General features: G+C 39.1%; 1 protein-coding gene across 6 annotated transcripts in view; it reads right to left on the reverse strand.

The window, feature by feature from the left end:
- The window catches only part of ptpn13 (protein tyrosine phosphatase non-receptor type 13), a 157392-nt gene that overhangs the window by 119822 nt on the left and 14235 nt on the right, over nt 1-23335 (reverse strand). For all 6 annotated transcript variants that reach the window (XM_062031277.1, XM_062031276.1, XM_062031278.1 and 3 more), the window contains exons 2-6: nt 15621-15740; nt 10046-10212; nt 4829-4894; nt 4558-4743; nt 187-274 (exon numbers count right to left, since the gene is read on the reverse strand). In XM_062031277.1, the coding sequence (XP_061887261.1) occupies nt 187-274; nt 4558-4743; nt 4829-4894; nt 10046-10212; nt 15621-15735 (622 nt within the window). In that variant the 5' untranslated portion in view covers nt 15736-15740. The remainder of the gene's footprint in view (nt 1-186; nt 275-4557; nt 4744-4828; nt 4895-10045; nt 10213-15620; nt 15741-23335) is intronic.

The following is a 23335-nucleotide window of genomic DNA, read 5'->3' on the forward strand; positions in this document are numbered from 1 at the left end:
AAATCTAATAAAATTAAATGACACCAATCCTCTGTTTACAATTACACTGCGTACTAACCCTATTAGACAAGTGCTAACAAGATTTTTAGCGATTTGTCCTGGTTATACTTGGACCACTCTGAATTGTGGTTTGTTGTGACAATTGTGAATCAGTGTGTTGTGTGTTGTTTTCCACTTTCACTTTACCTGAAGGCAAACCTTTCCCTTTCAGTCTCTCCCGAATTTCTTTACTTCGCTCAGGAAGAGACTCCCTGTCAGTCAGCAGGCCGTCCAGCTGAGGCAGAAGGAAAGAAAACACTCTATAATCCATTCAAAAATAGGACACAAGTCAGCACTGCCACTCGCATCAACATTGCGGGTGAAAACATATTGTATATAGTGTGGGAATATTTCCTCCTGTTCTTGTTTAAATATGAATACCTTGCTCATTTATCAAAGGATATCTGTTTTTATGACACTACATCTGTGATATGGGAGCTTTAAAAGCAAAGGAATGTCGGACATCTGGAGGGTGATTGAATGTTATCTTCAATATAGTTATATTGTACCTTGCAAGCTAGCTAACAAGTGTCAGACGAAGTTGTGTGAAAATTTATTTAACTCTCATTTTAGCCATAGCTGTTGTTCGTGTGGATAAATGAAAAGCAGCTAGCAGGTAATAGAATTTCTGAGGCTATATTTTATAAAAAGGCTCGCCATTTAAGTGACCAGGTGTGGAACCAGTACAAAAGAACAATTAAAGGCGAGCCGTGGATGGTTGGAAAAGTTTTTAAAAAAGAGCTTTCAAAGGGTGACGCGGCATAGTACGGCTGCTAGCTTCCGACAAAGCTGAGTTTATCAAGCATTTTGAGGATTTTATCGGCGAAAGGGGCTTCTACCACAGCAAGTTTTTAACTTTGCTGACACCAGGGTCCTTTTGGAAAAAGATGCCGAAGCGGACTTATATTACAGCGGAGATGAAGGCACAACCGAGGCACAGGTCGACGAAGGATCGCCTCACACTGATGGTATCTGCTAACGCTAGGTGACGGCACTGTGTTTTTACCACTCTGAAACTACCAAACTGTTAAAAAAATGCCACAAATATTCACAGAGACAAGGACACTAGGTAAAAATGTTTTTTCTTTATTTTTTTTTTTTTAATGTAGCAACAAGGTTAGCAACATTTTGAACAGCACCAAAGGCAAAAGCACTTTTGTGTGTGCACGCATTAGCAGTTAAGATGGCCCTTGTTATGTTTGATATAGATATATATACACAGGTAAAAGCCAGTAAATTAGAATATTTTGAAAAACTTGATTTATTTCAGTAATTGCATTCAAAAGGTGTAACTTGTACATTATATTTATTCATTGCACACAGACTGATGCATTCAAATGTTTATTTCATTTAATTTTGATGATTTGAAGTGGCAACAAATGAAAATCCAAAATTCCGTGTGTCACAAAATTAGAATATTACTTAAGGCTAATAGAAAAAAGGGATTTTTAGAAATGTTGGCCAACTGAAAAGTATGAAAATGAAAAATATGAGCATGTACAATACTCAATACTTGGTTGGAGCTCCTTTTGCCTCAATTACTGCGTTAATGCAGCGTGGCATGGAGTCGATGAGTTTCTGGCACTGCTCAGGTGTTATGAGAGCCCAGGTTGCTCTGATAGTGGCCTTCAACTCTTCTGCGTTTTTGGGTCTGGCATTCTGCATCTTCCTTTTCACAATACCCCACAGATTTTCTATGGGGCTAAGGTCAGGGGAGTTGGCGGGCCAATTTAGAACAGAAGTACCATGGTCCGTAAACCAGGCACGGGTAGATTTTGCGCTGTGTGCAGGCGCCAAGTCCTGTTGGAACTTGAAATCTCCATCTCCATAGAGCAGGTCAGCAGCAGGAAGCATGAAGTGCTCTAAAACTTGCTGGTAGACAGCTGCGTTGACCCTGGATCTCAGGAAACAGAGTGGACCGACACCAGCAGATGACATGGCACCCCAAACCATCACTGATGGGGGAAACGAAAGCAAATTTTGCATTTCCTTTGGAAATCGAGGTCCCAGAGTCTGGAGGAAGACAGGAGAGGCACAGGATCCACGTTGCCTGAAGTCTAGTGTAAAGTTTCCACCATCAGTGATGGTTTGGGGTGCCATGTCATCTGCTGGTGTCGGTCCACTCTGTTTCCTGAGATCCAGGGTCAACGCAGCCGTCTACCAGCAAGTTTTAGAGCACGTCATGCTTCCTGCTGCTGACCTGCTCTATGGAGATGGAGATTTCAAGTTCCAACAGGACTTGGCGCCTGCACACAGCGCAAAATCTACCCGTGCCTGGTTTACGGACCATGGTATTTCTGTTCTAAATTGGCCCGCCAACTCCCCTGACCTTAGCCCCATAGAAAATCTGTGGGGTATTGTGAAAAGGAAGATGCAGAATGCCAGACCCAAAAACGCAGAAGAGTTGAAGGCCACTATCAGAGCAACCTGGGCTCTCATAACACCTGAGCAGTGCCAGAAACTCATCGACTCCATGCCACGCCGCATTAACGCAGTAATTGAGGCAAAAGGAGCTCCAACCAAGTATTGAGTATTGTACATGCTCATATTTTTCATTTTCATACTTTTCAGTTGGCCAACATTTCTAAAAATCCCTTTTTTGTATTAGCCTTAAGTAATATTCTAATTTTGTGACACACGGAATTTTGGATTTTCATTTGTTGCCACTTCGAATCATCAAAATTAAATGAAATAAACATTTGAATGCATCAGTCTGTGTGCAATGAATAAATATAATGTACAAGTTACACCTTTTGAATGCAATTACTGAAATAAATCAAGTTTTTCAAAATATTCTAATTTACTGGCTTTTACCTGTATACATATATATATATATATATATATATATATATATATATATATATATATATATATATATATATATATGTATATATATATATATATATATATATATATATATATATATATATATATATATATATATATATATATATATATATACACACACACACACACCATTATGTACATTATTATATACAACACGTAGTGTCTTCAAATTGTGCATTTTTTCTTACTAAAATAGAGACTTGTCAAGGATAGAATAAATTATTAATGTTTACATTGCTTCTTATGGGATACTTTGCTTCACTATATAATATATTTTGGGTTGCGAATCATGTTCAAGAACCACTTAAGTTAGTATTCGAACCATACTTTAATATATCAGCGATCAACAAAATGTGCAATGTGCAAATATTAAGAGGACAGTGGCGCTCTATCAAGGACAGAAGGAGCTGCGCAAAGCAAGTGTAACGTCAGCGAGTGTTTTTTGGGACAGTGGAGTTTTGCTGCAGTTCTCGCTGTACATCAAGGACAACAAGCGACATAAGTAAATGGTCTCCAAACACGAGTACAGTCTCCAATAACACCAGAAAAAGATGATAGATTGGTTGCGAGTCATTTTTAATAAAGACAAACTCACTAAAAAGATTTGAGAATTTTCAACAAAGTGCAGCTTGTGTTACATTGTACAACAAGCAGAAACAATTAAAAAATGGAGCAAAATGATATTACAAATCTGTTATTACTAAATACACAGATTTGTTTTGAAATGTATTTATACTAGGGCTGCAACTAACAACTAATTTGATAATCGATTAATCTGTCGATTATTACTTAGATTAATCGATTAATAATCGGATAAAAGAGACAAACTACATTTCTATCCTTTCCAGTATTTTATTGAAAAAAAACAGCATACTGGCACACTACTTATTTTGATTATTGTTTCTCAGCTGTTTGTTAATGTTGCAGTTTATAAATAAAGGTTTATAAAAAAAATGAAAAAAAATTAAATAAAATGAAAAAAAATAGCCTCTGCGCATGCGCATAGCATAGATCCAACGAATCGATGACTAAATTAATCGCCAACTATTTTTATAATCGATTTTAATTGATTTAATCGATTAGTTGTTGCAGCCCTAATTTATACATTCTCTTTTTAAAGAAAATAAATGAATGTTCGCAGATTATCAAAATATGATGACGTCATGACCGCCACAAGTATATTGGCAATCTATGGGAAACCCTTATACCACCCCAGACCCACCCATTATCTAGATGAGCCCAACCTGCATATACGCCACACCCACGTCATAAAAAGAGAAAAGGCTTTGTTACGCATCTTCAAAATAAAGCTCTGCCAACTATCACCTACTAGCATGGGAGCTTTATGGGGTTTTAGCATGTTAAAAATGCTAAAACATGACATTTTTGCAGTGTAGCTCACATAGCTATGCTAGTGTGTTGCTAACTTCTGTGTACTCCTGTCCTACCCTTTAATGCTACTTTGTTTTATGTGATATATGGCATTCATCACGCAGACAAAGACAATTCCCTTTTCATTTAAATCTACAGGTACAGAAAAAAGTTATTTAAAAAAGCACTTTTGAACGGCCTAAATTCCAGCATGATGGCTGGATTGTGGTCAACATAATTCCTATGAACTATTGCGGGACATCTGGGACGTATTTAAAATAGTTAAATTGAATTATATACCTGGGAAAGGCTGCCCAGCACCAACCGGACCAGTTTTCTGACATAAGAGAAGGGAGGGTCACAACTTGAGTTTCGAATGTGCTTGCTGCAGATGTCCAGCACCGTGCGCAGCGACATTCGGCTCAACGTAACGTCATCACACATGTTCAGGAGCAGGCTGTTTAGGTGTTCCCCCAACTTCATGGGCTTCGTGGAAACAAACAAACATTACATTTGATGTACATTTAAAAGGATGAAGGAGCACATGGTGTCAAACTTTGTTGGAAGTTACCTGACTTTGGGGGATCTCGTAGTCCGCACCCCAGAACAGCGTCATCCCCAAAGAGTACATGTGCATCTGTGTAGGGGAATAGCAAATGAGGCAACCATAATAAACAACAAAGACTGTACAAAGATCAGGACTGTATAGGTTCAGTGAGATAAACTGGGAGCTTAGGTCTTATATACGGGGACACATAAAAAAATCATAGGTCTAAATAAAGCCATGATATGTGGAATCTGTGTTATGGATTCCTCGGAAAGGAAATTGAGGACATTTTTCCACTTTTTTCCCCTTGTAACTCAGTGCTGGGAAGCAAATTGACTTCCCCCAAATGTTGGTCTTGGTGGAGGAAAGAATAACTCTGGCATAGCCAAGAAATGCAACATAACTTTCAGGGCCTGCAAAAAGCAGGAGGTCAGGCAATGGATTTGAAAGACAGCAGACACGCACATTTTCTGAGAACATTGAATAAAAACAAAAGCAAAACGAAACGGCGTGTTGCAACACGAGGTAAACTTGGGTCTTTCTCACAAACAGGATGTGACAATGAGGGGAAAAAGATTAGATTTGCAACCCATGAAATAAACCCTCCTGGGGTAGCAGAGAGGGACCTTTGGTGGAAAACTGACTCAGCAGTCAGCATAAAAGTGTGTTGAGGTCTGCGGGACTATGTTGGAGACAGAAGGGAATGCAGTCGTACAAGCTTTCAGCTTCTCTACCACAGGTAAAGTAACTCTCAAATAGAGGGGGTGCGGTTAAAAATAATAGAGAAACTTTAAAGTACAAGTTTAATAGAAAAATAAATGCTGCTTACTGTATTTTCCGGATTAATTATATAATCCGCTCCCACTAAATTATATTTTCCTTTATATTAGCCGCACCGGACTATAAGCCACAGATATATACATTGTGAAATTAATTATTAACGCAGAAAGATTCTGTAAATGTTTATTTAATTAATTGTTTCCAAATAGTGCCTGTAACACGGAGTTAAACGGCTGATCAAACAAAATTGAAGTCATCGCCATGAACCCACTAGCTGCGGAAGCTAGCTCTCCACGGTGACGTCTTGGTGAGTTTACTGAGGAATTTGTTAAACCGAAACAATATAAAAAGAATGCCGTTGTGAGGTAATTGTAAATGCTAACGACGCTAGCGTCCTACAGGCATCACACATGGGACGGTTTAGTAAGTATAAACAGTTTGAATTATACTGTAACACTTACAAATGTTAATTACAGTTATGAATGAACAATCCATACGAGTAGTACCGCTATGGACAGCTAAAAGACTGAACGGCACTCTACTTCCGGTTTGAAAGCACTAAATGGAAGGACACTGCTGCACCTGCAGTGAGCTAACTCATAAAAGATGGCGCCATAGCACAAACAATAAAACAGCTTCTCAATGTATTTGCTTGGGGTTTTTTTTCAAACTATTTTTATAATGGTTGTCAGCGAAGAAAAATCCATAAATCAGCCCACTGTCTTATAAGCCACAGGGTTCAAAGTGTAGTAAGAAAGTAGCATCTTAATAGTCCAGATTTTATAGTATATGCACAATTGTGTTTCAGTTTATATGTTAAACCATATCCAATTATTTTTCCAAACCACAAAGTATGTGAAAAAATTGACTAACCATCCACAAAACGTCACAATTTCAAACGTCCGTTTTGAATATTCCGCTCAATCAGACTGTGGCAATTTCCATACATTTGGGATCTGATGACATCACGGTGGGAACTGTTCTGCTCTCTGCCCTTAGACAGCAGACCTGTTATACTGGAAATACGCAAACATGGTAACGAGATGTGCTGTTTATCATTCACAATCCCTGTGCAAGACAAGAACACATATGTTTTTCTTTTTTTAATGCATTCTGAATCGTAAATAAACATTAGCAAAAGCGAGCTAACAATGGCATTAAAAGAGGCCCACAAAGCCCTTTAAATAACCATCCAAAAACCACCAACAATTCTTCATTTACATCTTGTGACCTTAGCGGGGATGTATATTGTTGCGTCCCAGAAGAGTTCGTGCTGCAGGGGGTTCTGGGTATTTGTTCTGTTGTGTTTATGTTGTGTTAAGGTGCGGATGTTCTCCCGAAATGTGTTTGTCATTCTTGTTTGGTGTGGGTTCACAGTGTGGCGCATATTTGTAACAGTGTTAAAGTTGTTTATACGGCTACCCTCAGTGTGATCTGTTTGGCTGTTGATCAAGTATGTGACTGGGCTGGCACGCTGTTTGTATGAAGGACAAGCCCTAGGACGTGAAGACAGGTTGTAGAGGACGCTAAAGGCAGTGCCTTTAAGGCACGCCCCCAATATTGTTGTCCGGGTGGAAATCGGGAGAAATTCGGGAGAATGGTTGCCCCGGGAGATTATCGTGTGGGGCAATAAAATTCGGGAGTCTCCCGGGAAAATCGGGAGGGTTGACAAGTATGCCCTACGTCGGAGTTTTACCGGATATGTACCGCTCCGTACAGCGGCGTTTTAAAAAGTCGTTAATTTTACTTTTTGAAACAGATAGCGATAATTTCCGATATTACATTTTAAAGCATTTATCGGACTGCCGATATTATCGGACATTTCTAGTAATTATCAAACTGTGGTATGGGTATCACTAGTGTTACGCAGGCATCATCTAGTGTTACGCCAAATAATCACTCAATTAAGTGATATTTTTAAATATTTAAACAGTGTTACTGTTCAAACTGTATGTTATCTTTCAGTGGCCAGAATAATAAATATACTTGTTAAATAAAAGATCTATCTTGTTTTTAATGAATTCTCAGTCCTACTATGCTATTGTATTTTAATGTTGGTAATTATGGTGGTACTTGGAGAGCGTTTTCTGAGGTGGTACTTGGTGAAAAATATTTGAAAACCACTGTTCTAGATTATAAAACATGCCTTTCACCTGTATAGTAAATGTATGACCGAGAGGCTGGTCAACTTTGACATCCAACTTAGACCCCGAAATTGGCGAAAATGATGCTTGCTTGCGGTACTTTTAACCCTTTGCAACGATTGTGAGTATTTCTTCATCTAAACAGGATTATGAGAGTGTTTCGCCGGTCGGCATCCAATGCGAGAGCGGACATTGTAGAGTAAGTATTTGTTTTCTTAAGGTTAGTTTGTATGTCTTCTTGTTTAGCACTCAGCAATACCGCTGCATGATTATGTGTTTCACTAAACCTGCATCTGTTTAGCACTTGGTTTCTCGGGCTTGTTGCTCATCCTCCTTGTGTTTGGACTCAAAAATATAAGGGTCTGGATGAAAAAAGTTGTTGTCTCATAAAAAGTTACCTTGTTTTTCCTTTATTTGGTACTGTAAAGTCAACTGTGGGAATTGTAAAAAAAATCTATGATAAGCTACCATTCACCCCTTTAAGAATGAAAAATATATAATGAAATACAGAGTCACTTAACATAAATGTATGATAGGTGAATGACTTAACATACATTTTATTATGACAATGCCAGAATTTTGAAAAACAAAAATATAAAAAAAGCTTTGTATGCACTGCAGGTGAAAGAGGAGTCATGGTCAGCCACAGCCCTTCTTTGGAGGTTTAAAATCATGCCTGTCATGAATGGTGAGTCATTGGCAGCCGCGGTCTCTTTGAGACTGAAAGTCTGACTGACACCGTGCCCTGGAAAGGTGAGCAATGAACGTCCCCTTTTTGAAGGTCCTGCCTGGGTGTTCCCCGGCTGGAGGTCTGACATTGTGCCCAGGAATGGTGTGTAATGGCCAACTGCAGTCCCTTAAAAAACACTTGACACCCCTTGGAGTTCCTGCCTGGGGGTCCCTAGGTCTGACACTATGTCCAGGAAAGCTGTTGCATGGCAACTGTTACTTCTAAGGCATGGCATCTTTTGTACATCAATCCTGAGAGCTATCCAGCTACCGGTCTGAAACTGCCTTAGGAAAGTGAGTCATGGCCAGCCAGAGTCCCTCAAAAAAAGCCTTTCCGTCGGAAAGTCACCGGCTTAATGTCCGTACCCGTACCCTAAAAATCAAAGGGCTCCTTTTAGAGGTCCTTAGCTAAAGATCTAACACCAAACCCAGGAAAGGTGTGCATGGTCAGCTGCAGTCCCGTAAAAAATCACCCAACACCCCTTTGAGGTCCTGACTGTGGGTCCCTTGGTCTGATGCTATGCCCAGGAAAGCTGTTGGCATGGAGGCCTTATATTGTGCCCAGCAAAGGTGTACAACAGCCAGCTGCAATCCCTTTAAAAACACTTGACACCCCTTGGAGCTCCTGCCTGGGGGTCCCTAGGTCTGACAGTATGCCCATGAAAGCTGTTCCATGGCAACAGTCCCTTCTATTGCATGGTATCTTGTGTGAACATCAACCCAGAGAGCTACCAAGCTGACAGTCTGAAAGTGTGCCTTGGGAAGGTGAGCCACGGCCAGCCACAGTGCCTCAAAGTCATTTCAGTCTAAAGGTACCCGGCTTGATGACGATACCTGTACCCAAGAAAAGGTAAGCCATGGCTGGCCGAGAAAAAAACTAAGGGCCCATTTTAGAGGTCCCCAACTCAAGGTTAAACACCAAACCCACTGAAGGTGTGCAATAACCAGCTGCAGGCCTTTCAAAAAGACTATGGCTGGCCACAGCCCCATCAAAGGCCTAGCCTTTTTTTTGGATGTAAACCCTGGAAGGTACCCGGCTTAAGGTCTGAAACTGTGTGCAGTCCCTTAAAAAGTACCGTGCCCCTCTGAAGTCCTGCTCGAAGGTCTATGGCTGATGATCTGAACCTATACTCGAGGAATGTAATGCATGGCTGGCCACAGTCAAATCCAAGGGCCAGCACACAGTAGAGGTGCTGGCTAGAGGTCATCCTGGCAAAATGACCCTCCGGATATTAAGTCTGGGAGTTTAGAGGTCTGAAACTGTGCCCAGGAAAGGTGAGTGATGTGCCTGAAACAGTCCCTCCTATGAATACCCTCCCGGAGGCTCCCACCTAATGTCTAAGTTTTATACGTTGAATTTCCCAGTCTCAATGATTTTTCTTTTAAGGGTTTCCATGTATTATTTGTATCATGCCATACTAACAGAGAAAAGGCACACAGGAAATATCTCACTGTCACCAAACAAGAAAAACAGCATGACGTACTTCTGTGGCGAAGTGGAAATACTTTTGAAATATTGTAAGCAGATGCCAACCATCACTCACTCGGAGTGTGGACACAGAAGCACAACATTATAGAGCGTTTTTACCTTCTCTATGTCTGAGACTGACGTCAGAGGGTTCCCTTCCAGAACTTCGGGGGCAGTGAAGGCTTTTAGGTCTTGCTGGGTAACATACTCGTCTGTGAAGGAGATGTTGCCGGAGGGCATGAGCAGGAGGGACCACGGGGAGATGATAAAGCCCATCGCTGAAGGGTCTAGTGAGAGGGAAATAGACAATGGGCGATATGATCAGGTAGCCAAACATCCAACTAAATAGATACAAGGAGAGACAGTGATAAAGTAAATCACTACAACAAAGCAACACGATGCTGTCATATTTTGTCCATTTATAGCCTGAATGACACGCTTGAGGAAATCCAAGATGGTGTCTGTAAACAAAAACACTGTGAGAAAATAACAGCAAAGTGGTAGAAAGGAATGTGGCCTTTGGGAGATATGCCTCTTTTTCTACCAAGCCACAGCCAGCGAGACGGTTAGTGAGCGCTTTAAAAATATACAGTGGAATGTTTGAGCAGTGCTGCAAAATTCTTTTCATCGAGTGATACAGAAACCCAAGAGGAGCCGAAAAAGCACACAGACGAACTTGACATTGTGTGCGGAAACATCATCTTCCCAAAAGCTGGAATTTGCTATGTCAATAGGACCTTCCTGTTTAAAATGTCTGTGATCGTTCTTCATACAAATAAGGTGGGGAAGACTGTTCGCCCAACAATACACTATATTTTTTTGATACTGTCTGAGGGACAGCAGACAGTTTTATCTCATCTATCTAATGCCATAGCCAGCATGTGATAGCAAGTGTTTGATTAAGGTAGAGGTGGGCCTTGTCCCAGCACAGAACAATGGGTCAAGCAAAGAACTGCAAAAGGATAGAGAGTACAAGAGGCAATCAGATTTATTGTCCAAACAAATTACTGTTGAATAAACATTGTAACCAACTGCTGTGGTTTATGTATAAGAAGAACATTGAGCACCCATTGTTGGATGAGTCTGTTCATAAGGCTTGAAAAGGTGCTAGGAGTGTCATATCAGGGCATGAGGTAAGAAACAACCATAGGGCACTTGCTGTATTACAAATAGTCAAAATCTTTATAACTGTGACATGAGGCTGAGATGCCAAATATTACTACTCAATTTAAGTAAACATAAATCCATGGTTGATTAAATGAGTCAGTTTCTGTTGACTCTCAGTCAGAAAGTTTACATAGACTAAATTAATCCGATTTCTCAAATTAATGTGTTTCTTCTATTTTCACACAAATACATGTGTGTGAAGATACATGGTTTCTGTATCTTCACTTAGTATCCTGGTGTAAATAGTTCTCATTCCTGTAGCTTCTCTTTCTTGGCTTTTGACATTTAGAGCTGCATCTAGATGCCCTACGGCAGGGGTGCTCATTACATCGATCGCGATCTACCGGTCGATCGCGGAGGTTGTGTCAGTCGTTCGCCAGCCAGGCATTAAAAAAATAGTCCTAAAAATGAGCGATCATAAATCTTCACTATGACGTCACTTTCGTCACTTGATTGACATTCACGGCACCCGAGTCTTCTGAGATGACGCTGGCTGCTGCCAGCTCATTATTTAAAAAAAATTACAGACAGGAAGGCGAGAAACACTTTTTATTTCAACAGACTCTGGCGCCGTACCTGTCGTCAAAACTCCAAAGACCGACTGCAAAGTTCCTGCCTTCACAATAAAAGCTCTTCTTCATCCTGCCTGCGCTAAGAGTCTCAGAAAGCTGGCGTGCACAAGCTAGCAAGCTACGGACTTTGCCGCCAATGTATTTCTTGTAAAGTGTATACAAAGGAGTATGGAAGCTGGACAAATAAGATGACAAAAACCAACCACTTTCATGTGGTATTGGACAGAAAGGAGGACTTTTTTTCTCCTCCATTTGAAAATGCGGACGTTATCAGCACCACTGTTTGATTCCAATCAAAGCAAGTCATCAGAATCAGGTAATACACCAACTTATATTCTTGTCTTCATGAAAGAAAGGAATCTATATGTGTTAAACATGCATGTATTATTATTAAACACCTTTAACTTGTTAACAATATTAACTGTATGTGTTAAACATGCTTGTATTATCTTTAAACACCTTTAACTTGTTAATAATATTAACTATATGTGTTAAACATGCTTGTATTATCATTAAACACCTTTAACTTGTTAACAATATTAAGTATGTGTTAAACATGCTTGCATTATCTTTAAACACCTTTAACATGTTAACAATATTAACTATATGTATTAAACATTCTTGTATTATCAATAAACACCTTTAATTTATTAACAATATTAACTATATATGTTAAACATGCTTGCATTATCATTAAACACCTTTAACTTGTTAACAAAACATATATTTCATAAATAAGTAAATATAAATTATATATATGAATGAGGTAGAGCCCCACGACTTGATCAATTGAAAAGTAACTCGCCTGCAGAAAAACTGTGAGCACCCCTGCCCTACGGAGACTGGCACATATGAAACCTCGATGCATTATCTAAGTATATACATAATAACTACCACTACCATAAATCATAATCTAGGTATGCTAATCCGAGCTTTACAGAGTCAAACCCGATTTAAAAAAGGTCTTTTATAAAAGATGGTTTAAAGCCAGTTCATGCAATAATTGGTGTTTTTTATTATGTAAACAATACTGACAAGAGTAAAACTAAGCAAGGTGTGTTCACAATTACTCAGCAGCAGCCACACCAAGACTAGGTAACCCCACATAACTGCAATGGCACTCAGGAATATACAGTACAGACCTGTGCCAAGGCAAACTATTTATACTGTAATTGCTTGTATTCCGTCAGGAGACTTCTTCCCGGAAATGAAAACCAGCGGTGGTCAACCAAGCCAATAAGGCTGTTGTACAGCAAGCAGCCTGCAAACTATGTACCATAGAAGTACTATCTTTTGCTCACATTTGCTTTCTTTTATTTAGACTCCCCGAGTTGTTGCTTTTCGAAACACTTGTAGCAAACATGTGTTTAAGAAATACAAAGCTAATACTTAAATGGGAAATAATAAATGTTAGAAGTACATCAAACAAACCTTTAACAAAGTGATCACAGCAAACTTGTGCATTCTTCGACTCTGCTACTTCGGACTCAAGTGTGAGCTGCACTTCTCGTCCACGTTTCGTAAAATCTTGCACTCTTCCGCCCTTTCTGATTTCCTCTGAGTACAACCAATCTTTTGTAGAAAGGATTGCTGTAAGTAGTAGCAGTGGTGTGGAAGTGCATTACATCTCTGCATCCTGACAGGTTTTTTTTTAATACAGTGGAACCTCAGAATTTGACTGAGACCTAATGTGAACAAACTATTCAAACAAATATTGTGGGAAAATATTACTCTAAAGTAGCTAATAGTGGAAGACTAGTTAGCTGCTCCGCCAGAGGTCTCCAATCAGTAGCTCACAATCCGATTTTGAGTAGCTCACCAAATGGTCAAAAAATATTTGTTTAAACACTGTGTTTTTATTACTGTTCAGTTCAGACATGCCTCTACTTTGTCAAATTACCACAAGAGAGCCTAAAGACATTGACGGCACTCTATGGAGATCTGCTTCCTAAAAACAATATAAACACTGCAGTAAACAGGTTATGCTGATAAAAAGCACAACGGTAATCCACAATACTCTGCCAAAACCTGCAGGCTGTATCCTGTATCGTCTCCAAAATTAAAAGTTCCCTTTATTCAGCCTTTTACCTCCAGGTACAACTATCATGCTGTTTTGTCTGTCACTGAAAGTATGCACAAACACTTTTAAAAAAGTATACAGTATTCATGTAGGAAATAAGTTAAATGTGACTAATAGGCAGCAAACATTTTTATTACGGTATATTGTTTAGGGACAATACTATCTTTAAAGGCCTACTGAAATTATTTTTTTTTATTTAAACGGGAATAGCAGATCCATTCTATGTCTCATACTTGATCATTTCGCGAAATTGCCATATTTTTGCTGAAAGGATTTAGTAGAGAAAATCGACGATAAAGTTCGCAACTTTTGCTCGCTGATAAAAAAAGCCTTGCCTGTACCGGAAGTAGCGTGACGTCACAGGAGTTAGTATTCCTCACAATTCCCCATTGTATACAATGGAGCGAGAGAGATTCGGACCGAGAAAGTGACGATTACCCCATTAATTTGAGCGAGGATGAAAGATTCGTAGAAGAGGAACGTTACAGTGAAGGACTTGAGAGGCAGTGATGGACGTATCTTTTTTCGCTCTGACCGTAACTTAGGTACAAGCTGGCTCATTGGATTCCACACTCTCTCCTTTTTCTATTGTAAATCACAGATTTGTATTTTAAACCACCTCAGATACTATATCCTCTTGAAAATGAGAGTCGAGCATGCGAAATGGAGATTTAAAGTGACTTTTATCTCCAAGACAATACATCGGTGACACACTTAGCTACTGAGCTAACGTGCTAGCATCGTTCTCAAATGAAAATAGAAACAAAATAAATAAACCCCTGACTGGAAGGATAGACAGAAGAGCAAAAATACTATTAAACCATGTACATGTAACTACACGGTTAAAAATTCTCAGCCTGGTAAGGCTTAACAATGCTGTTGCTAACGACACTAAGGCTAATTTAGAAACTTAGCAACCGGAACTCACAGAACTATGTACTCTCTCCTTTTTCTATTGTGTATCACGGATTTGTATTTTAAACCACCTGGGATACTATATCCTCTTGAAAATGAGAGTCGAGCACGCGAAATGGACATTTAAAGTGACTTTTATCTCCAAGACAATACATCGGTGACACACTTAGCTACTGAGCTAACGTGCTAGCATCGTTCTCAAATGAAGATAGAAACAAAATAAATAAACCCCTGACTGGAAGGATAGACAGAAGAGCAAAAATACTATTAAACCATGTACATGTAACTACACGGTTAAAAATTCTCAGCCTGGTAAGGCTTAACAATGCTGTTGCTAACGACGCTAAGGCTAATTTAGCAACTTAGCAGCCGGAACTCACAGAACTATGATAAAACATTAGCGCTCCACCTACGCCAGCCAGCCCTCATCTTCCCATCAACAGCCGTGCTCACCTGCGTTCCAGCGATCAACGGCGCGACGAAGGACTTCATCCGTGGGTTTGGCGGCAAGCATCAGCTAGGCGTCTTCTATCATGGTAAGTAGTCCTTGTTGTGTTGCTGTAAGTATTGTACTTAGCCGCTAAGACACCGATCGATCCCACCTACAACGTTCTTCTTTGCAGCCTCCATTGTTTATTAAACAAATTGCAAAAGATTCACCAACACAGATGTCCAGAATACTGTGGAATTTTGTCGAAGAAAACAGAGCTTTGTGTATTGTGTCCAATGGGGCCCAAACACTTCCGTGCATTTTATGACGTCACGCGCATAAATCATATCCAAAGGAGATTTTCAACCGGAAGTGTGGCGGGAATTTTAAAATTGCACTCTATAAGTTAACCCGGCCGTATTGGCATGTGTTTCAATGTTAAGATTTCATCATTGATATATAAACTATCAGACTGCGTGGTCGGTAGTAGTGGCTTTCAGTAGGCCTTTAAAGTACAATCCACAGTCATACCTTTGTGAAAGAGCTCCTGGAGGCTCTCTGCACTCTGGCTGAGCACCGCCCAGACCTCCTCCTCCTGGAGCGAACCTCCTCGGACCTCCAAGGCTTCAGCCAGAGACACGTGCATCTTCCCTTTGCAAGAAGACATTGACAAATTAGTTTAGATGTATCATTTTGACAGTCCAGGGTGCATTTATTTTCTTCTCCATTGCGGTAAATGGGAAGGAACCTGTGGTCAAATCACACCTACTCCACTTTGTGCCAGAAATATTGGAAAAAAAAGAAAGATCAAGAGCAGATGTTGAATCATTAAATACAAATCCATCCATCCATCTATTTTCTACCGCTTGTCCCTCTCGGGGTTGCGGGGATTAAATACAAATGATATACAAAAAACGTAACAATAAATATGTAAGCTATTCTTCTGGGATTCTTATTTTGTTATCGCAGTCAGACAGGATGTAACGCACAGTGATTTTATTGTGAAGGCCGGAAGTGTGCGCCAAGTTTTTGAAGAAGATTTTATACATCAAGAAGATGTATAAAAAAGTATATTTCGACTACTGCTGCAGCCTTTTATTCAGTGGTAATCGATATTACACCTTGCGAATGGATATTGCAAAATGTAAAAGATTTTATTTCATAATCGATCAAATCAAATATTTTACCCAGCCCTACTCAAGAAGCCTCAAGTTGAATGATGTAAACACGTTTCTTACTGGATACTTTTATACACTCCTGCCTTGAAGACTTAGTATCTTTAAGTAATGTACAACCTAGATTTAGCAATACTTGATTATATTGACAATTGTTTTAGACTGCAATAATGTTCAATTAGGGATATTTATTACGTATGTCTAGCCTGTGTGCTATTGTGTGCGTAGCTGTTGTGTAGCTGCTACCTCCTAGTAGCCTACAATGTTGACCTTTTGTAAAGGACTTCACTAAAATACAAGAAAGGATCAACCTTGTGTACCTTTTGGACGAAATTTAACAGTTAACTTGCTATCCACCTTTGCACAAGAACGTACGCTACAGAACTGCTTGCATCAGCGCTTATTTCGTAGATTTTAGATGCAAGACGATGTCACCCTTGTAATAATACATGCTTTTATGCTGATATCCGCTGAGGACAGATGCTGCCAAATAACTTGTAGACAGAAAACTAGTTGAGACAGCACCTCTGCTGGTTGTGGGCTCAGTTACCTCAGTTAAGGCGTTAAGGCGGGTTTCATCAGTTCCACACAATCAACTGAAATCTTACTGACCAATTAATCAGTTGATCGTAACCGCCATTAGAGTGTAATTGAGCTTCCTAGAGGGGAAGGTGGTGAATTACATCAAGCCTTGTGAGATCAAACATAGTTAAAACTGAGATCTAATGTGCTGTTATAATGGTAATGGTAAGCATACAAAATGTGAACATGTTTCATGTATATATGAAAGTGACCTGTGTCAAAAAAAATTCAACTTACCTCAGTGTGATGCAATTAGTGACAAATGGAATTTAAAAAAATCCAACTTGGGGTTTGGTTTTTATGGAGAAAGATTCACCAAAAAAACATTATCATTAAAAAGTAAAATTAGCTACTGTGTCAACGAACGCAGTGGTTATTTTGCCTGCTAAGAACCCCACGTTGTGTCCATCTGTGCAAGCTTGGGTGTGTATTGCTCTTAAAACTTGGTGTGGTCAGGTGCCTTACTATTTTGAGGCAGCAAAAAGTGGTTATTTCATTTTAAAGGAGGAAAACCAAACCTAAATTTAAAAAGTGACGTCCTTCAATCCCACATTAAGATCTGTTTACTTTTGGAGAAACGCTGTTCAAAAACACAGTTTGACTTTAACTACATAAAACCCAAAATGAAAGACATTTTTGCAGTGCGGATTTAAAACTTTGAAATGGGAAATAGAGTTGCGTACGGGACATGTGAATGACATAGTACAGTGTTGCAAAATGACAATGGCATGTCTTCCGACCTGTTCTGGCTGATTTTTAAAACAAGCATTTGGCTGGAGTCTGATGTGTGGTTTCTGAAAACAGAACGGGTCAAGTCAGGCTGACTATCATACAGTGGACTTAAACACATAAAAGGCCTCTATGTACAGTAAATCATTGTGTCCCAAACATCGTAAAAATGACTTATTTTGCCAGGCCCTTCATGTCAGCCTGATCCTACTCCCACTTCTTTGATATTGTCCTACAGTTTATGATAGGAGGCAAAGCATGTTGTGGCATGTGCATTTGGACGGATAGTTGAAGGTAATGGGTTCATTCTTTTCCAAGAATTCTCCAGTAAGAACTGTTCATTATGGCCTTATATAGTGAGTGAAACCTTGGATGCAACCTGAATAAGACAAATGTAAAACACGTCTGAATATAAGATGACCCTCTCCTTTTTTAAAGACCACTTTTTTGGAGAAAAAAAACCACACCTGTTTTTGTTAACTAGCTCAACCATTGAAACACTTTTTTTTTTCAGCAATGTACGTAAGGATGTAGCAATAAATGGTATTAATGATAACTGCGTTAAAACTCCTGATGGTTAGTAACACTGTTTACAATTAAATAAAAAAATTGTTATTGATTGAACTGCACATTGATAAACTCACTGACTGACTGGTGCCAGCTCACTAGCTTAAAGGCTAACATTCAAACAAGACATTAATATCTTTCTCCATTACGAAACATACATCAATCTAAACATATATAAACACATTACTGTCTGAGCAATTAAGCTTTTGAATTGTGCACACTAGTGTTGTCCCGATACCAATATTGTTTCGATACTTTTTTCTAAATAAAAGGGGACCACAAAAAAGTGCATTATTGGCTTTATTTTAACCAAAAATTTTACGGTGCATCAAACATATGTTTCTTATTGCAAGTTTGTCCTTAAATGAAATCGTGAACATACAAGGCAAATTGTCTTTTATTAGTAAGTAAGCAAACAAAAGCTCCTTATTTAGTTGCTGACGTATGCAGTAACATATTGTGTCATTTTCCATTCTATTATTTTGTCAAAATTATTAAGGACAAGTGGTGGAAAATGAATTATTAATTTACCTGTTCATTTACTGTTAATATCTGCTTACTTTCTCTTTTCACGTGTTCTGTCTACACTTCTGTTAAAATGTAATAATTACTTATTATTCTGTTGTTTGATACTTTACATTAGTTTTGGATGATACCACAAATTCGATACCAAGTAGTTACAGGATCATACATTAGTCATATTCAAAGTCCTCATGTGTCCAGGGACATATTTCCCGAGTTTATAAACATAATATACATTTTTTTTAAACGAAAGAAGATGTTGAAATGCCAAAAATTATCGACATAATCATAGTAGTATCGAATAATGCTACTGTACCTGGTATAATTACAGTGGATGTCAGGTATAGATCCACCAAACGGCGTTTGTTTAAATTTTGACGCCGGTGAGCTACAGTGTGTAGTGAAGTATGTTTAGCTATTTCTTGTCCTGCAGGGATGATACTTGTAAGAAACTTACTTTATTTGTTGCCAAGGAGGCGAGGGTTAGTGATTTAGAAGTAGCTAAAAGTACCAGACCGGTACTTTTTAGAGGCGGTATAGTACCGAAAATGATTCATTAGTATCGCGGTACTATATTAATACCGGTATACCGTACAACCCTAGTGCACACTGAACCTACAAGCTGTGCTCTTTTATTATGATTGTCCTCTACTCAGAGGATGTGTTTTTACCGTGCGTTCAAGGATCGCTGAACAGAGTAGGACGCCACACCGCCCGCCAGAAATTATAATCCTTTTTTTTGTTACACACTTTCCATTTAAATAAGTCTTACAATACAAGTAAATATTTAAAAGAATAAAAGCTAAGCCATTAAACAGATAAAATACTAAGACTAAAACACTATCAGTGATGCAAAAGAAACACAAAACTTGTCAAATAGTGTTTTTTTTAACAGTGTCTATTTATTTTAGTTATTAAAACAAATAACTTGGTGAAAAGATTTCACCGTGTGTATAAGTACTTTTTGAACACATAACAATACCGCAAAATTAATGACAACCGTGATCATTATGGTCACAATAACCGTGATATGAAATGTTCGTATAGTTGTATCCCGAATACTGACATAATAATAATAACAATAATACTACTACTACTACTAATAATAATAATAATAATAATAATAATAGGCATAATTTATTTCTGTTTTTGGCCTTGGTTTAAGAATTTTTATTTCAAAATGATTCTTCTCAGTAGAAAACAGCAGTTCAGAAGATTGCATTTGTAGATTTACTAGGCTTCAAAGAAGTGCTTTTTGACGGGTTAGCAAAGTTGAGAGCCGTTGCAAACATTTGCAAAGCAACAATGTATCTTTGAATGGTGTTAGGTATTATGGGAAAATTTTGAGCATACCAGGAATCCTTAAAGTGGGTCAGCCGACTAATTAGAGGTGGGCTTTATCCCTTCAGAAATAATGTGAAACAACCTTCTTTCTATGAATCCCTGTTTGGAGAAGAGAGTTAATGAGTACGCATGTAGCAGGCCTGACATGTTTATGCAGGAATGCAGGTTATCCATTCTGTTCCGCAGGAGGCAAGAGACAAGAGTGAGAGGCAAAGGGGGTTCCTCGCCATCTCGCTCATTAGCCGTGAGAATGGCAAGAGCGTTGTGCTGTGAAGACTGATTGTTTTGCAGGCTCTTGTTATTTCAACAGAGACCTACAGTGGAATGTTTTTTATCCGTGCTGAGGCTGCAGTGCAGGCCAGACCCTCTCTCATTGGACTACGGTCCTGCTCATTATTGAAGGAAAGGATTTGGAAGCACTGGGCCTAAATAGCGTCAACAGATCACTAACACAGACGCCACGTCTATGCCTAATTTTCTTTAGTGCGTTCACTCACTAAAGCTACAAAAAAAAAAAAAAAAGAAGTCCCACACGGTACATCGTTTACACATCAATCACCTAGAAAAAGGTTTTCTAATTTTTTTTAAAGGCTTACGCTAGGGGTGCACCAAAAATTTAATTCACATCCAATTCGTGATTCATCCTGATTCCAAATCTAGTCATAATTTTCAAAAATTAATTTAAAAAAAATTATAAAATACTTTTTTACTACAAAGGAATACAGTTTTAAAAACAAGTTTTTAGACCATCTCCATGCAACCAGAATGAGCTTTTCCAACTTGTTTTGAAAAAGTTTAATTATAAATATTATACCAAATACATTGCGAGAATTGGTTTGAAGCGAGAATTGTGTTGAATCAATTCTGAATCGAATAGTCACCCAGGTTATCGGAATCGGATCGAATCGTTGGGTGCCCAAAGATTCACACTCCTAGCTTACGCAGACGACAATGTTCTCCTCACCCATCTCACTTTGACAGTGCAGAAAACCTACTGTAATATTAGGGGTGTAACAATTGAGCGATATACCGATAATTCGATTTATATTCCAAAATTTCAAGTATATCGATCTGTGCTTCACAAGTTTGCCTTCCTGAAGAGGTATCCATCCCAGATCGTTTTAAAAGGGAATTGATGGATTTTATCGATACTACAAATAGGAAAACATAGAATATAAAGGCCTACTGAAATGAATTTTTTTTATTTAAACGGGGATAGCAGATTCCATCTATGTGTCATACTTGATCATTTCGCGATATTGCCATATTTTTGATGAAAGGATTTAGTCGAGAACATCGACGATATAGTTCGCAACTTTTGGTCGCTGATAAAAAAAGCCTTGCCTGTACCGGAAGTAGCGTGACGTCGCAGGTTGAAGGGCTCCTCACATTTCCCCATTGTTTACACCAGCAGCGAGAGCGATTCGGACCGAGAAAGCGACGATTACCCCATTCATTTGAGCGAGGATGAAAGATTCGTGGATGAGGAACGTGAGAGTGAAGGACTAGAGTGCAGTGACCGTAACTCTCTGACCGTAACTTAGGTAAAAGGGCTCATTGGATTCCACACTTTCTCCATTTTCTATTGTGGATCACGGATTTGTATTTTAAACCACCTCGGATACTATATCCTCTTGAAAATGAGAGTCGAGAACGCGAAATGGACATTCACAGTGACTTTTATCTCCACGACAATACATCGGTGAAGCACTTTAGCTACGGAGCTAACGTGATAGCATCGTGCTTAAATGCAGATAGAAACAAAAGAAATAAGCCCCTGACTGGAAGGATAGACTGAAGATCAACAATACTACTATCAGGAGACACCGAACCAAACACTGGACCTGTAACCACACGGTTAATGCTGTGCCGCCTGTCGAAGCCTAGCCATGCTGTTGCTAACGACGCCATTGAAGCTAACTTAGCTACGGGACCTCGTCAGAGCTATGATAAAAACATTAGCGCTCCACCTACGCCAGCCCTCATCTGCTCATCAACACCCGTGCTCACCTGCGTTCCAGCGATCGACGGCGCGACGAAGGACTTCACCCGATCATTGATGCGGTCGGCGGCTAGCGTCGGATAGCGCGTCTGCTATCCAACTCAAAGTCCTCCTGGTTGTGTTGCTGCAGCCAGCCGCTAATACACCGATCCCACCTACAGCTTTCTTCTTTGCAGTCTCCATTGTTCATTAAACAAATTGCAAAAGATTCACCAACACAGATGTCCAGAATACTGTGGAATTTTGCCATGAAAACAGAGCTGTTTGTATTGAGATACAATGTGTCCGAATACTTCCGCTTCAACCATTGACGTCACACGCAAACGTCATCATATATAGACGTTTTCAACCAGAAGTTTCCCGGGAAATTTAAAACTGCACTTTATAAGTTAACCCGGCCGTATTGGCATGTGTTGCAATGTTAAGATTTCATAATTGATATATAAACTATCAGACTGCGTGGTTGGTAGTAGTGGGTTTCAGTAGGCCTTTAAGAACGGACGACTTTATATGAAGTTTTGGAACTTTTGGAATACAACATGCCGTGTGACGCACAACATTCAACTGGCAACCAAGCAGAAGTAATTTCATCAGAAAGAAAGAAATAGAAGAGATGGATGACAATTAGGGAGCGAGGGGCCAACACCATCAACAAGGAAGAGGAGACTTACATGCTTCCGCACGCCTTGTACGATGTTCGTCATTGGCAATGCCAGGGCGGATAACAAATACTGTATGGCCAGGTCGAGGAACTTTATTTAGCAGGTAATTCTACTCTTAAAATGTTGGTCACTGTACTTTTATTAATAATTGCGTGAATGTTGAAAATGTGAGCAGAAAAGGTTTCCTCTTGTTAATTCAACCTAAAGTGTTCGTTGCACTTTATTCAAATGAGATTTGAATGTATTGGCCATTAAGTGTTGTTAACGTGCTTGCTTGTATCCATAATTTGTTAATACATAATTCCTTTTCAACAAATAACAGGAATTCAGGAACCTTGACCTGCAATGTCCAATATCCACTGGTTGATATTTTTTTTGCTAAAAATTTCTAAATCGATTTGAAGTTACTGAATCATTTCTGATCGAATCGTTCTAAAAAATTAGATCGTTCCGGAGTATCGGCAAATACAAATATTGAATCGAATAATTAAAACGAACCGTAATACACCCCTATCTAATATGCATGCCATTAGATCAAAATATAATTGCCATTGACATTAGAAACTGCACACGTACAGTATATCCACAGATACACTCCTGAAGTAATGTACTGACCTGAATAAAAGACTGTATTTTTGTGTGTGTCATCTCATATTCCGGTTC

The sequence above is a fragment of the Entelurus aequoreus genome, linkage group LG21, assembly GCF_033978785.1.
Source record: "Entelurus aequoreus isolate RoL-2023_Sb linkage group LG21, RoL_Eaeq_v1.1, whole genome shotgun sequence".
Classification (NCBI taxonomy): Eukaryota; Metazoa; Chordata; class Actinopteri; order Syngnathiformes; family Syngnathidae; genus Entelurus; species Entelurus aequoreus.